General features: G+C 39.1%; 3 protein-coding genes across 5 annotated transcripts; 1 reads left to right on the forward strand and 2 right to left on the reverse strand.

Annotated features, from left to right (window-relative positions):
- Positions 1–215: 215 nt before the first annotated feature.
- Positions 216–3,093, reverse strand: pgls (6-phosphogluconolactonase). Its single transcript, XM_032588420.1, has 6 exons — positions 2,977–3,093; positions 2,399–2,669; positions 2,194–2,301; positions 2,009–2,110; positions 1,048–1,188; positions 216–682 (listed from the first exon to the last, which is right to left on the reverse strand). Exons 2-6 carry the CDS (start codon positions 2,660–2,662, stop codon positions 536–538), a joined length of 762 nt encoding a protein of 253 aa, XP_032444311.1. The 5' UTR covers positions 2,663–2,669; positions 2,977–3,093; the 3' UTR covers positions 216–535.
- A 204-nt stretch (positions 3,094–3,297) lies between these two features.
- Positions 3,298–9,510, forward strand: LOC116735430 (zinc finger protein 585A-like). Its single transcript, XM_032587342.1, has 8 exons — positions 3,298–3,761; positions 3,839–3,932; positions 4,869–4,971; positions 5,054–5,730; positions 7,178–7,460; positions 7,666–7,799; positions 7,893–7,998; positions 8,075–9,510. The coding sequence occupies exons 1-8, from the start codon at positions 3,469–3,471 to the stop codon at positions 8,794–8,796; spliced, it is 2,412 nt and encodes an 803-aa protein (XP_032443233.1). The 5' UTR covers positions 3,298–3,468; the 3' UTR covers positions 8,797–9,510.
- Positions 9,511–9,770: 260 nt separating this feature from the next.
- LOC116736120 (zinc finger protein 300-like) lies at positions 9,771–13,214 on the reverse strand. Of its 3 annotated transcripts, XM_032588401.1 has the most exons (5): positions 12,706–13,214; positions 12,485–12,606; positions 11,166–11,247; positions 11,061–11,099; positions 9,771–10,968 (listed from the first exon to the last, which is right to left on the reverse strand). In XM_032588401.1, exons 1-5 carry the CDS (start codon positions 12,983–12,985, stop codon positions 10,076–10,078), a joined length of 1,416 nt encoding a protein of 471 aa, XP_032444292.1. In that variant the 5' UTR covers positions 12,986–13,214; the 3' UTR covers positions 9,771–10,075. The 3 variants fall into 3 exon arrangements, with proteins under 3 accessions (XP_032444292.1, XP_032444291.1, XP_032444290.1); XM_032588400.1 differs by having other exon boundaries at positions 11,061–11,247; positions 12,748–13,214; XM_032588399.1 differs by having other exon boundaries at positions 11,061–11,247.
- Positions 13,215–13,217: the final 3 nt, after the last annotated feature.

A 13,217-nucleotide genomic window follows, 5' to 3' on the forward strand; every position in this document is an offset into this window, starting at 1 on the left:
TTTTTTTTCCTTTTCTTTTTTTCAATCAAACGTGTTCTTTAATTGGTATTTCAGAAACGTAAAAAGCATTTCCAGGCAGTCAAACCACAAGATCAACTTAATTCACTGCTTCAAAGGAAACCAGAATAAAAATGTTTTTTTTTTTTTTGTGGTCATATTCAAAAAAAGAGGAAAACATAATCTCAAAAAAAGAAAAAAATTACTTCAAGGAAACATTTCTACAGGTACACTGAGACTTTAATCATACTGGGGTATGTTTATAACTTACAAGCCTTAACATTAAAAAGGTAATGCATTAAAAGAATGATAGTAATGTAGATGTACAGTAATTACTTTGTTCTTCAGTAAAATTAAGACATCCAACAAATGTCCCAATGCACATTACGTTCATACGGCAGCAAAACACAAATGTAATCGTCCAGAAGGTGTTACGGTATGTTATTCATATGTATTCTTAAGCACAATTTTACTAATGCAGGAATGTACCATTTTGTATTTCCTGTTGATGTCCTGATTCATCATCAGACTGAGAGTTTTAAAGTTTGGCTCCTGCACCTGGCCTTTCAACCTGGATAGTCAAGGCAGCAGCTGCAGGATCATCAATGAGCCAAAACAGTTCACCGCTGGTTGGTACAACACGAGCGGCTGGATACGGCGAAGCTTTTCCACCCTCCAGAACCTCCTGCAAAAAAAAAAAAAAAAAAAAAAAAAGAGTTCTGAGTAGCAATCCAGCAAAATTGCACAAATAAGCAAGTTAAGCTCCTCTGTTTTGGTTAGTGTGTCAAAATGGTTGATGCTTTTGTTACTACACTGCTTTTAGTCACTTGCATATGAAAAACCCAAACGGTTTTGGCTAATTTAATTGATTTTTCTACAAATAGTATGTTTATTGTGACTGTGAAAATAGAAGGATTTATACACAGACATGCTTTCCAAGCGCAAAATTTACACAAGTGTGAAATCTACATTGAATCTTATAAGTAGGGACATTATATATCATATAAAAAATGAAAGGTTGTATATAAATCGTATTTTTCCAACCATCACCTTCAAAACAGTGGCTTTGCTTCCACCTGTTGAGACAAAGGTCACACAGCGTGCAGCGTTCACCACTGGGAAAGTCATAGTGACGCGCTGTGGAGGCGGTTTGGGAGAATCACTGATAGGAGCCACAATTTTCTTTGTTTCCTGCGTGTGGGATACAGACAAGGCCAAGACATAACTTTTTACACTTCATATTTCACAAGCAAAATACATTAGAATCAGTGGAGATTATCCAGTTATTGATGGATTGCTTCCAGTCTTACTGAATAAGTAATTTCATGTAAAGCCTTTTACTTTTTGCCACAGTGGGAACTTTCATCACTCAGCTTGATGAACACGGCATGATGGATGATCTCCCCTAATTAGTAGTTGAATTCTGAGCGGGTTGGGGATGGCTCTTATGAGAGAGTCGGTTGAGTTAAAAAGCATAATTGCTCCAATTCAGCTCTAACCCTGACATCAGCTGGAAGATGGGAACAGCTGTCTTTAGCTGCTGGTGGCAAAACATTTAATTATTCTTTGTGGGGGAAATGTATGGGACAAGTTCTACATTTAGCATCAACAGCACATCTGTGCAGAAGATGCTGATGACTGACAAACACTTTGAACGTATGCTTAAACCACACATAAAGTGTAGCGTAAACCATCACTAATTAAACTTCAGCTCAAAGGACTCTGTCTTTCATGACACGAAGACAGGACATGAGAGAAGCATCATTTTTTTATTTACACTCTACTTTTCTTGAAAAATCAATTTTATTTCTACTGTATCAGGTGTGACAGAGAATTACTCAGGAAAAAATAAATACAAATGTAGGCAACGTTAAACTCTTATGGAAAAATCTAAGACAGTCCGACTCCTTGAAAGCCAAATAAAAAAAAAAGGAGACTTAATTTGAGATTTGTTCACAGAAGTGGTTATGTCTTAAACACTAAACAGACTGGAGTTACAAATGGCAATTACCTCCAGAAGGGGATGACCTGGGAAAAGAGAACATGTGTGTCCGTCTGGTCCCATTCCCAGCAGCAACAGGTCAAACACAGGAAACGCTTCACCTGGGAACACCTGTTATTTTGAATTTAAGAATTCAATTAAATTCAAAGAACCAACCAGGTAGTAAAACATAAAAGCTTGGGATTCATTTGGACCTGTTTCAGTTTGCAGGCGTAATCCTCTGCACACTCTGCCACTGGCAGAGAGGAGTCTATGGTTAAGATTCCACTCTCAGGGATGTTGATCTTGGGAAACAACTGACTCTAAAACAGAAGAGAAACCTGGCATTTAATTTAAATGCCATTTGGTGCAAAAATACATTAAGAGCCATATATTTTACTCAGTAACAGGAAATTTGACCTTGTAAAGCCCAAATGTGCTTTCAGGATCATCGAAAGAAACCAGGCGCTCATCACAGAAGCCAATCACCCACTTGCTGCAATCTGGCTGGGGCAGAGCCAGCAGCTCTTTGCTGAGCATGGACACAAGGCTTCCTCCTGAGAGACCCAGGGTGAACCTGCCATGAGAGGCTATGGCCTTCTCGGCCCTAGAGATCACGAGATGGGCCAAGACTGGACCGAGCTCTGCTGAGGAAGGAAAGACCACAACTCTTCTTCCAGCCATCACAGCACTGCAAGAAGAGAGAAAGGTTGCAAAATAAAAGGAAGTCAGCTACAAAACAGTTTTGCAACTGTGTGAAAAATGCACGCAGCAAGGCTTTTGTAAACATTTAACAAATATTTTTATGATAAAAACCTTTTATTAAATGTGGTTTACTAAACATGTCAGGCTACGTGGGAATTTACTTGTAGCCTACTTCAACTACAGGAGAACCACTAGTCAGTAGGTTCATACAAGCGCGTTTCTTAGTACGCAGAAACAACTGCAAACCTAAAATGTGATTATTTTTAAATATAGAAACAAATTACTTTTAATACCTTGCAGAGAAAATTCGAAACAGCAGATGGTCATGTGGATTTTCAGTCGGCAAATGAGTAAGTTTAATTCCATGCACTACTTCCTGAACTGACGTTTCATCAGCCAATCACACGTCTTGCAACACCGCACTGCTTTCTGGTCGCTGCAGTTCCCGAAAAAGCAGCGTCCAAAATGCTCCAATTAGAAGGCAAAGTTGACGTTTAGCTAATATTCATCAATATTAACTAACGTTTTGGTAAACTAAGCAACATATGTCAATATTTCAACTCAATATTACAGTACTTTTGTATAATTGCTATGCTTCCTCCTCACCGGTAGATGGAATCAAAGTTTCCATTTGAACAACTTGAGTTTTACCCTTATGCATGCTTGCACCGTTCTTCTCGCACCAAACAGTGTAACTACACGTTGTTGTAGTCATCACGAAGGAATCCTGACTGTGCCAACTCGCCTGCGTGAATTTTGCTTGTCACGGGAGACCGACGAGAAACATGTCCACAGGCTTCTCCTTCCAGACGCAGCTCGTCTCCATCATGGATGCGCTGTCCAAAACAGCTGTGATGGAAATAAGCAAACTGGTGGAGATCGAGTCCAAGATGCTGAAAATAGAAATAACAAGAGGGCGAAATGAAATCGCTTCTCTCACAGAGAAGCTACAGCTGATGGAGAAGTTACTGTTCATGGCTCAGGAGCGCAGGCAGGACACAGCAGCAGCAGCAGCAGCATGCTCAGAGATGAGGGAGTCTCCAGAAAATAAAGCTTTTTTGGCTTCAGACAATGCAAAGTATGTATAGTGTTTAATTCTACCCAAAGCTCTTAATCTTGACTGTTTTCTTTGACCGCTAATATTTTGTATTTAAGTGCACTGCATAGTAGTGGAACCACGTGGGAAAACATACGATCCTCAACAGAGATGGACAGTTTGCACCAAAGTGACGAGCATACTTCACCTGAAGTAAGTATCCAAACTGAATCAAATACAGTCTATTTTAAAGCTGTTTGACTTTAAACAATCATTTCAAAACTTTTCCCACATATACTCTGACAATTGTCCTGTACATTTTCAGCTGAAAAATAAATGCATTAGGTACTAAATACATGAAATTAAACATGGCGACGCCTTTAGACGTAGTTTGCAGTACCTCTGATGAACATCATTTTGAGCTTTACTTTCCAAAAGCAAGCACCACTTATGAGTCGTAGCCAGTGGGAAATCTGACTTAAGAGTGTGTTCCAGTTAATTTTTTCCAACTTCCCAGTCAGAATTTATGAGTATAACTGGGACAAAGCATAAATCATGTCTACTGGGCCTTGATGATTGACTTTGGATACCACTGCTTTAGCTAAAGCCACAGTTTGCAAATAAATTCCTAATGGTCAAAAGATTCTCATGGTACAAAGTTATTATTAAGGAGAAGTATTCAACATTTCCGTGGCATTAAATATACGCTACACCATAAGAAAGGGAAGGCAGTCTCTTTATAAAGGGAAAAAAAAAATATTGGAGCATGGGGACATTACGAAGACTGGACATTTCTTCTAAATAGCTAATCCAAATTTGGTGATATTTTACCAAAACCTTTCAGGATAGTTTGTTTTGGACAGACCATTTCACCCCATTTCACTGCATATACTCAAAGTGAAATGGGGCTGAGGTTGCATCATCATCAAGGGTAACGGCCAAGCCAAAGTCCAGAACTATTGCTGGTTTGTTTGGTTTTCAGTTAAGCTGCACAGGACAAACATCACAACATATGTGGAAGAAGCTTTCAAATGAGTCATTAGGGTCTGTTTGCTTTTTTTCCTCATAAAAACCTGGTATTTTAACAGAATTGTGTACAATTTTAAAATAGAATCAAATTTAATTATTTTTTACATTTGTGCAATTTAGGTTGCAAACCCACCAAATGACTTGTCTGAACTGATAGTGGTAAAAGAAGAGCCATCAGATGTGGAAAACAAAAACACAGAACAAGACAGAACAAATGAAGCAGGTGAGTTTTTAGATTGTTTTTGTTTGGCTTTTGCTACATTATGTTGGTTTTTGGGTGTATTTACATGTTCATCTGCTGTCAGCAGGAACGGATGCAGTCATGGATACCCAAAAGGCTCCAAATGTGATGCAGCATCCTAAACCAAGTGCAGGACACCAGCAACCTCTGTTCATCAATAGCTTTATGAGTTCAAGCAGCCAGCAGCCTTGTGCTGACTCCAGGAGACAGGAGATGCAGTGGAATCCACAACTAACACCGGCTCACGCTACACTGCAGGAAGGGAAACAAGTGGTTCAAAACGTTGCCTCACAAAACATCAGCGCATCCAGGAATGTGAAGCTCCACAGTTTTAGGAACTCGTCTGCAAAGAGGTTTGGCTGCATGCAGTGTGGCAAGGGTTTCAGATGCTTCAGCCAGCTTGAAATTCACCAGCGAAGTCACACAGGCGAGAAGCCATTCAGGTGCACGCTGTGTGGAAAGCGATACGCCCAGAAAGGCCACCTGTACACACACCAGCGCACACACACTGGGGAAAAGCCCTATCGATGCACTATTTGTGGAAAGGGTTTTATTCAGAAGTGCACCCTTGATATGCATCAGCGCACACACACAGGTGAAAAACCTTTTGTTTGTGTCAGCTGTGGCAAGGGTTTCACAAAGAAGTGTAATCTGAAGAAACATCTGACTCTGCATCTAGACCCTGGCCTAAACGTCTATGGAGGCGAGTCTTTTAGTGGAACAATTATACACGGAACCACATAAAATGACCATGGCTAACATTTATTTCTTCATTCTGATTTTAAACAGCTATTGTAAATAAAGTTTACTTTGCGTAAGATATGAATGTGTGTCTAACAGTGCATATTTTCAACACATCACTCAAATGTTTTCTGTGCAAAACATCAGAAACTGATGTTTCAACAAGCAAATATTTTTTTTAATAGTCTGGTAAAGCCAATTCCTCCTGAGAACTTACAAGTGTATTAATCTGATACATTATGAAATCAACTATGAATAACTCAGCATAGGAGAAAGTGCTTCAGATATATAAAAAACACTCCAGGAACTATTAAGTAGCTATTAAAGCAGCTGAACTAGCAGACGGCCAGTAGCATTAATGGTTATCAACAGATCATTAAAATTTGTTTGGCTGAAAACACATTAAAGGTTTGAAGGCTTAGGGGATTTTGTTTACTTAATATTGATCATACTCTTTATATCAGTTTTAGTGGGCTATAATTGATTAATTAGATCAAGCATTACCTCGTAAAAGGTGTGAATTAATTAGTAGCCTATCATCTCTGTGGGTCATTGTACACTCTGTACAGATGCACCTCAATAAATCAAAACATAAACGATAAGTTTTATTTTTGCTATTGAGATTTAAAAAAGGAAAGTCATAGATAACCTAGATTTAATACACACAACATTTCAAGCTTTTAGTTTGAACTTAATATGTTACACTAAAGGTGGAAAACGTTTTTAAATGATCATTCATTGCCTTGTTTTTTTTTTTTTTTTGCATCCTAAAAACATGGTTGGACAGTCACCGTATACTTGCACATCTGAAAATAACTTATTTGGATATTACAAATAATCACCACTAGATGGCAACAATTTCAAATAATATCTAGTTTTAAGTTTGAGTAAAGATCGAGTAAACGTACATATCGTACATATTATTTTGTTCCCCCCTCTTCTTTTAGAAATATTTTGCAATAGCTCAACACCGATTATATATATTTAAATTTTATTAATAAAGAAGCTTTATGTAGCCTTTATTGTGCGTGGGTAAATAAGTAATCTAAAAAACGTGGGAAGGTGTGAAACAGGAGAAGTTCCGACTATATTTGAAAGATAACGACAAATAATGTAATATGTGCTGATTTTGCCACTTTGACCTTTACAGAACAAATATCTTTTTTTATGCACTAATTATACATTAAAGTATTTCTTTATTCATTAATGTTTTGAGAGATGTTTTATAATACTCGTCTTCTCTGTCCTATTACATTTTCTATCCATATATTTTCAGCAAAAGCCTTATAAACCGAGTTGAGGCAGTAACACACGCTGTTGCCTTTACATACAGTATACATTGTGCTTTCGCCTATAGATTTCCCATAATCCTTTGCGGTACAGCTGTATCACATATTTGATTATAGGAGCAACGCTACTTCGGGGCGAGTAATCTTGCCGAAATTAGAAATACTCAGCTACTTTTGGCGAGATGATGTGCGACAGCGCTAACAGGAGTTTTCGGACACAGCTGGCCGTCATCCTGGACAGGCTAACAAAGGCGGCTTTGGCTGAGATCAGCAGCCTGGCTGACGAATGCTCCTCCGTCCTTCACACTGAGATATCTCTGCATAAGACGGAGAACGAGGCGCTGAAGAAGAGGTGCTACTCTCTGGAGGTCCAGCTGAGAGCAGCCAGAGAGGGACAGACCTACCCTGCACATGTCAACACCAGCGTCAGGCAACTTTCAGGTTAGACGCTTGAATCAAGCCTGACACTCAGGGGTTTTCCCCCCCTTTTTTGCTGCATAATGCACCCTATAGGCTTGTATTCTGGTTAATATTATTGTTACTTGGAGTTACTGTTTGCTCTCTGCCTATCTTTGTATAACTGAATGCATAGAAAGGTAACAATCTGCATCAAATCTCAGTATGAGCTCTATATTTTTCCTTCTAGATCAGCACCAGTCTTCTCCAGCCATCGAAGGGGTATTTGGGAAGGATTGGTGCATGGATCTGTGGAGAGAAGAGAAGCTTCACCCTCAGAGAAGACTGCCAATGGAGGCTGCTATGACAAACATAGGAGCAGAGGTCAGCTGTGTGTCTTATTTTTGCAATCCAGTCATATGATGGACTGAATAATGAGGGATGTATTTTTAGCCGTTTCCTTTATGCTGTTGGTAGGCAGCTGACATGATGGGGAGAGAACCTGATCTTATTTTTGTCAAAGAAGAGATGTATGACGATCACCCTATTGGTCAACAGATGAGTCGTGCTGACAACAGGAAAAGTAAGAGTGGAGTGAAATCAAACAAAACAGATTGCTAACTGCCTGCGACTTAACTGGATGAATTTTCATTTTACAGTGGTTGGGATGTTTGAAGACGACAGCATGCTTCACAGATCCGTCGATGAACTGCAGCTTCACTCAGGGGAATTGAATAATTTCCCCATGATGTCGGACGGACAAATGCTACAGCGGGCACAGCCGACCATCGCGGACAGATTAATAGAGGACGCAGCAATGGGCAGTCTTGTGGAAAACACCAATCCTCCTCCAGCCTCGGTGGAACCCTCAGATTACACAAACTGTCTCCAAACAAACACAACCAAAGAACTCCCCTTTCAGCCCAAACTTGTTAAGGCACCAAAGCGGTTTGACTGTTTATTCTGTGGAAAAATCTTTAACTATTTAAGCAGCTTAAAAGTGCACATCAGACGGCACTCGGGCGAAAAGCCTTTCAGCTGCTCTGTGTGCGGAAAACGATTTGCTCAGAAAACGTACCTGAAGCTGCACCAGCGAGTGCACTCTGGTGAAAAGCCTTACAGCTGTCCAGACTGTGGCAAAAGTTTCTCCCAGAAAAGCTCCTTAAACATACATCTTCGAACGCACACGGGTGAAAAGCCTTACAGCTGCGTGGGATGTGGCAAATGCTACGCGTATAAATATGGTTTAAATCACCATCAGTGTTTCAACTGGATGGTCAAACCAGAGGTATTTGACACAGGTCCTCTCAGCACTGCTCAGAGTGACTCAACATGCGGCAGTATATCTTTACTAACATCCAACATGGAGGAAAAATACTGATGTGGAACAAAGAGAGCTGGATTGTATTATCTACTGTCACCTGTGCTACTGTTTGTCATATTTTTTAGACTAACATAGCAGTGGCTAAACAATAGTTGAGCTTATTTGTTCATTATAATAGATTATTTATTCTCACAGGTTTGACTGATCGGCCACCAAGAAATGAAAACATCTTGCCTTCATGTCATTGTTGCATGTGTTTGTTCCTAATATATCAGGCCACAGAAGGACTGTCCCAAGAAATACCAAATTATTGACTTTGGGAAAATGGTCCTGGCCGACCTCTAAAACTACCTCCTTGGAACAAAAAGGTGAAACAAGTTTGTTCCTTTGACCAGCTCTTTATTTGTTCGACACCATATTTAATTCTTTTTCATTAAAATGAAACCGAAGTCATTTTTCCTGAAATATAACTATAATTAATTTATCTCTTGGTGATATATTTAAATAAGCTCCTCAGGCTGTAATTGATAATATTGTTACTGTTTGAATAGTTACTTTTATGGTTCCACCGTGATTATAAATTGAAGAGAAATTGTCAACATTCTGTAATGTAGTCTTATTTCATTCCTATGCCTAATAGAAATTGCTTTCTTTGAATGTAAAGCTTGCCTGAGCTGATTCTGTTCCAGAGACGGTTCTAGCAGCATCGATTTTACTAGCATATAACTGAAATTGAGTTTTATGAAATAAAACAAAATAAAACATTTGTACGTATGACTTTGTTTTAATAGAGAAAATAACATGAAAAATGTCAAATAAATTACAAAAACATTTTTCAACACACCTTCCACTATACTAAAGACAAATAAAACATTACCATCAAGACATTAACAACATTTAAACTAGTGTATTTGATGCATTTCACAAATGTAGCTAATAAACAAGACATTATAACCATATAATGGATGCACAGATTGCAATTTTCTGGCCGATCGCCGATGTTTAAAAAGCCTGACATGCCAATACAGATCTTTTTTGTCTTAAAATGACTCTAAATATAGCAAGAAAGTCACAGATTTGGCAACAGTGGGGTGACTACTGTTAACTGTAAATGTTCAGACATGACCCGAGTGACTGGTCTATCAGTTAAACCTCTCAACGCAGAGCAAAAGAGGACAGTGGTTGATTTTTGGACCCTTGCCGAGGTAGATAAGATGAGGAGACAAGAACGGCTTCACATGTAAGTATCGGCTGATCACCAATCTCCCAAAATTGAGGAAAACGGAGCAAATTTATCGTCCGATAAATTTATCCCTTGCATCCCTAGTTTCCGCTGCTACATGTTGCTAGGTTTAGGTTGTTTCTGACACACTGACGCTCCTCCAACAACCTCACGATTTAAGTGTGCCATTAGATGATGATTGAGGTTCACCTTCTGCGTGAAGGTCTTTCCACACTTAACACACAGGAAAGGTCTCTCACCAGTATGGATGCGTAGATGACATTTTAAATTGCCTTTCTGAGTAAACCTTTTGCCGCACAGGCTGCACCTGTAGGGTTTCTCACCTGTATGGACAACATAGTGAATCCTCAGAGCTGACTGGTTGGCAAAGATCTTGCCGCATAACTCGCACGACTTGCTGATTCTCTGATGTAAAACAGGAGGCACACATCTGTGGGAGTTCAGCTTCTTTTGAGGGAAATGCTGCTTGCAGATGCTGCAGAAGTTTGTCTTGTGTGACTTCATGTGGTGTGTCAGTGTGCCCTTGTGAAAGAACGTCCTGCTACATACATGACATGTGAACGTGTTGCTTTTTGGAGCTCTGGTCGTTTTCACACTGACCACATTCAAGTTTTTAGGGAGGTCTTTAACATTAGTGAAACAGTTGTCAGTGCTGTTTGTTGGTAATGTCTGCTGTTCGTCGTGACTGGGCCCGACTGCAGGGCTCAATTCTGCTTCATTGTGACTTGCTTGGACAAACTGAACATCATCATCATCCTCCTCCTCCTCCGCATCGTCATCCTCCACTTCAATTGGTATGATATGGGCGCTAAAGTCCTCTTCTGTTGTATCATTGATACTGATAAACTGCACAAGTGTTTCTTCTGTACTTTCTAATAATGAATCCTGCTGTCCACCCTGATCAAGTGGCAAGCTGCAAGTACTGCCATCGACAGGGTAATCCACTGACTTCTGGTCCAATTCCTCAGCCATGCTTTCTTCGTGTTCTGATGTACAAAGGCAGCAATTTAAACTCAGAAAGCAGGAAAAACATTGCTCTATTTACCCATTCCATTCCAATTCTTCACATATTTCTTACCGTCATTGGAAATTGCTTCCTCAGATGCCACTAACTCATCTGAGTTAGTGGTAGTTAGGACTACTAACTCATCTGAGTTAGTGGTAGTTAGGACTACTAACTCATCTGAGTTAGTGGCAGCATTTGGCATCAACTCCTCTTTTTTGATCTCGGCAAGTGTGACTTGGTCCGACTGAGCTGCTGTAGGCTGTTAAAGACAAAGTCTTGTTTTAATCTCAAGTTCAAAAAAACATTTTCAAAAACTGTGGGTTATCAGCTGTAATTTGAAATGGAAAGGTTGTTTAACTTCAGTTATTAGGATCAAATTATTTATTTGATCAAGAGCAATACAAAATAAATACATTAACCTAGCAAAATACAGAGCATAATTAAAAAAACATTTGATATAGGTAAATTCACAACATTCCACCAGCAGTACCATGGCAGGCGGTTGAAAAAGTAAAATTACAGTAAAACGTGTTGATGAAGTAAAAACTGATCAGTTCACCATACTTTACAAAAAGAGTTTTATTGATACATTACTAATTCTCCTGATCCTTGTACAGAAAACAGCCAACAGATTCACCTGAAGATGAGTAGATTTTTTAAAATTGAACAAATAGCCTTCAAGATACTGTTGCCACTCCTTATGTTTCGAAAAATGGCTTCATAGTCTATCAAACCCATTCAAGCTCCAGTTACCATCAAAAGTTTCAATTTTTTTTTTCTAAATTTCTAATGTTTGTGTTGAACATTAATATAAGCAAAATTAATTTTTGTTTTGATGCACAATATACCATTTCACTGTTTTTATTGGTTAAAATAATCTGCAGTAACAAATGATACCCGTCGGCTGAATGGATGGACTATTATAATTTAATAACCAAGATCTATTTTAATCTTTGAAATAGTACAGGACTACTTGTTGAACATTTTATGACATATCTTGAAAGAATTGGGTTTAAGCATCAATTTGGCCACAACCGTTCACAGGTTAATGTAAATTGAGGGACATGAATTATTGACAAATTTTGAAAAAAACTCTAAACTAAGACCAGTTCAAGTAATGTATGAAAGACATTTTAAAACACATTTATTTTTACTAGTTGGCCGTTTTGGAAACTATATTTTAAAAAAAACATAAAGCTTTTATTATAAGCTTTTAGGCATTTATAAGCAAAACAAACATATCCCAATTTTGTAAGTGATATTTCACGCTTATTTGTATATTTTTAAATTCAATATGGCACAGTGCCTTTTAATCAGCCTTCAATTAAAATCAGGTGGGCAAAGAAACACCTTAAACACGCAGGGCAGTGTGCCTTGATGATCATGGGAAACTGTTAAGTATTAAGATGTAATATCGATTTGTAATCACTTCTGTGTCCATAATAACACGCAGAAGGAAAAAAATATATATTTTTTTTGGAGTAACCCCTTCTCACCTCATCATCAGGAGACCCTGGTGAGTCTGTGCATCTCTGGGGACTGTATGGATCTCTGTCCTTCCACAGATTTATACACCAGTCTTTTCCAAAGATCCCCTCTATAGTGGGAGGGCAGGTCACTAAGAAATAGGAAAGAAACAAAGGACAAGCTTGGTAAATCAATGCGGATCACGCTTGCTCACAATGACCTGCTGTTTTAGTTTGCGATACTCAAATACCATCATGATGCTTCTCGTCTCTGCTGCAGACAGTTTGCACACCTACGCTGCAATAACTTCTACTTTTCTTGGGCGTGTCTCTGACCACACTTGTTAGTTCGCACTCCAGACTGTTCACTTTCTCCGTCAGGGCTGAATTGGCAAACAGAAGCCGGGACAGCTCCGACCGCAGCTCGGCTGAGTCCTGGTCCACCAGCTTGCAGACCTGGCTAAACGCAGACTTCGCCATCGTCTCCATGACGGAGGAGAGCTGGGAGTGAATGGAGACGCGGCTCGCCATGGCAGACGGCAGAAGTACAAAGGTTTTCTAGCAATATATTTAAAAAAAACAAACAAAAAAACAAAAAACTAATGTTCACGTGTCAACTGGAAAACGTGCAACATTAAAATAAAATAAGTATTTGCGGCGCATGTAGCCAATGGAGCTAATAAGAGTTACCGCTGCGCACAAAGCGGGACCCAAATAAAAGTTGCAACAGTGATGTATTTCCGGCGGATGTAACTGGTCAGCT

This window comes from Xiphophorus hellerii, chromosome 16, assembly GCF_003331165.1.
Source record: "Xiphophorus hellerii strain 12219 chromosome 16, Xiphophorus_hellerii-4.1, whole genome shotgun sequence".
NCBI lineage: Eukaryota > Metazoa > Chordata > Actinopteri > Cyprinodontiformes > Poeciliidae > Xiphophorus > Xiphophorus hellerii.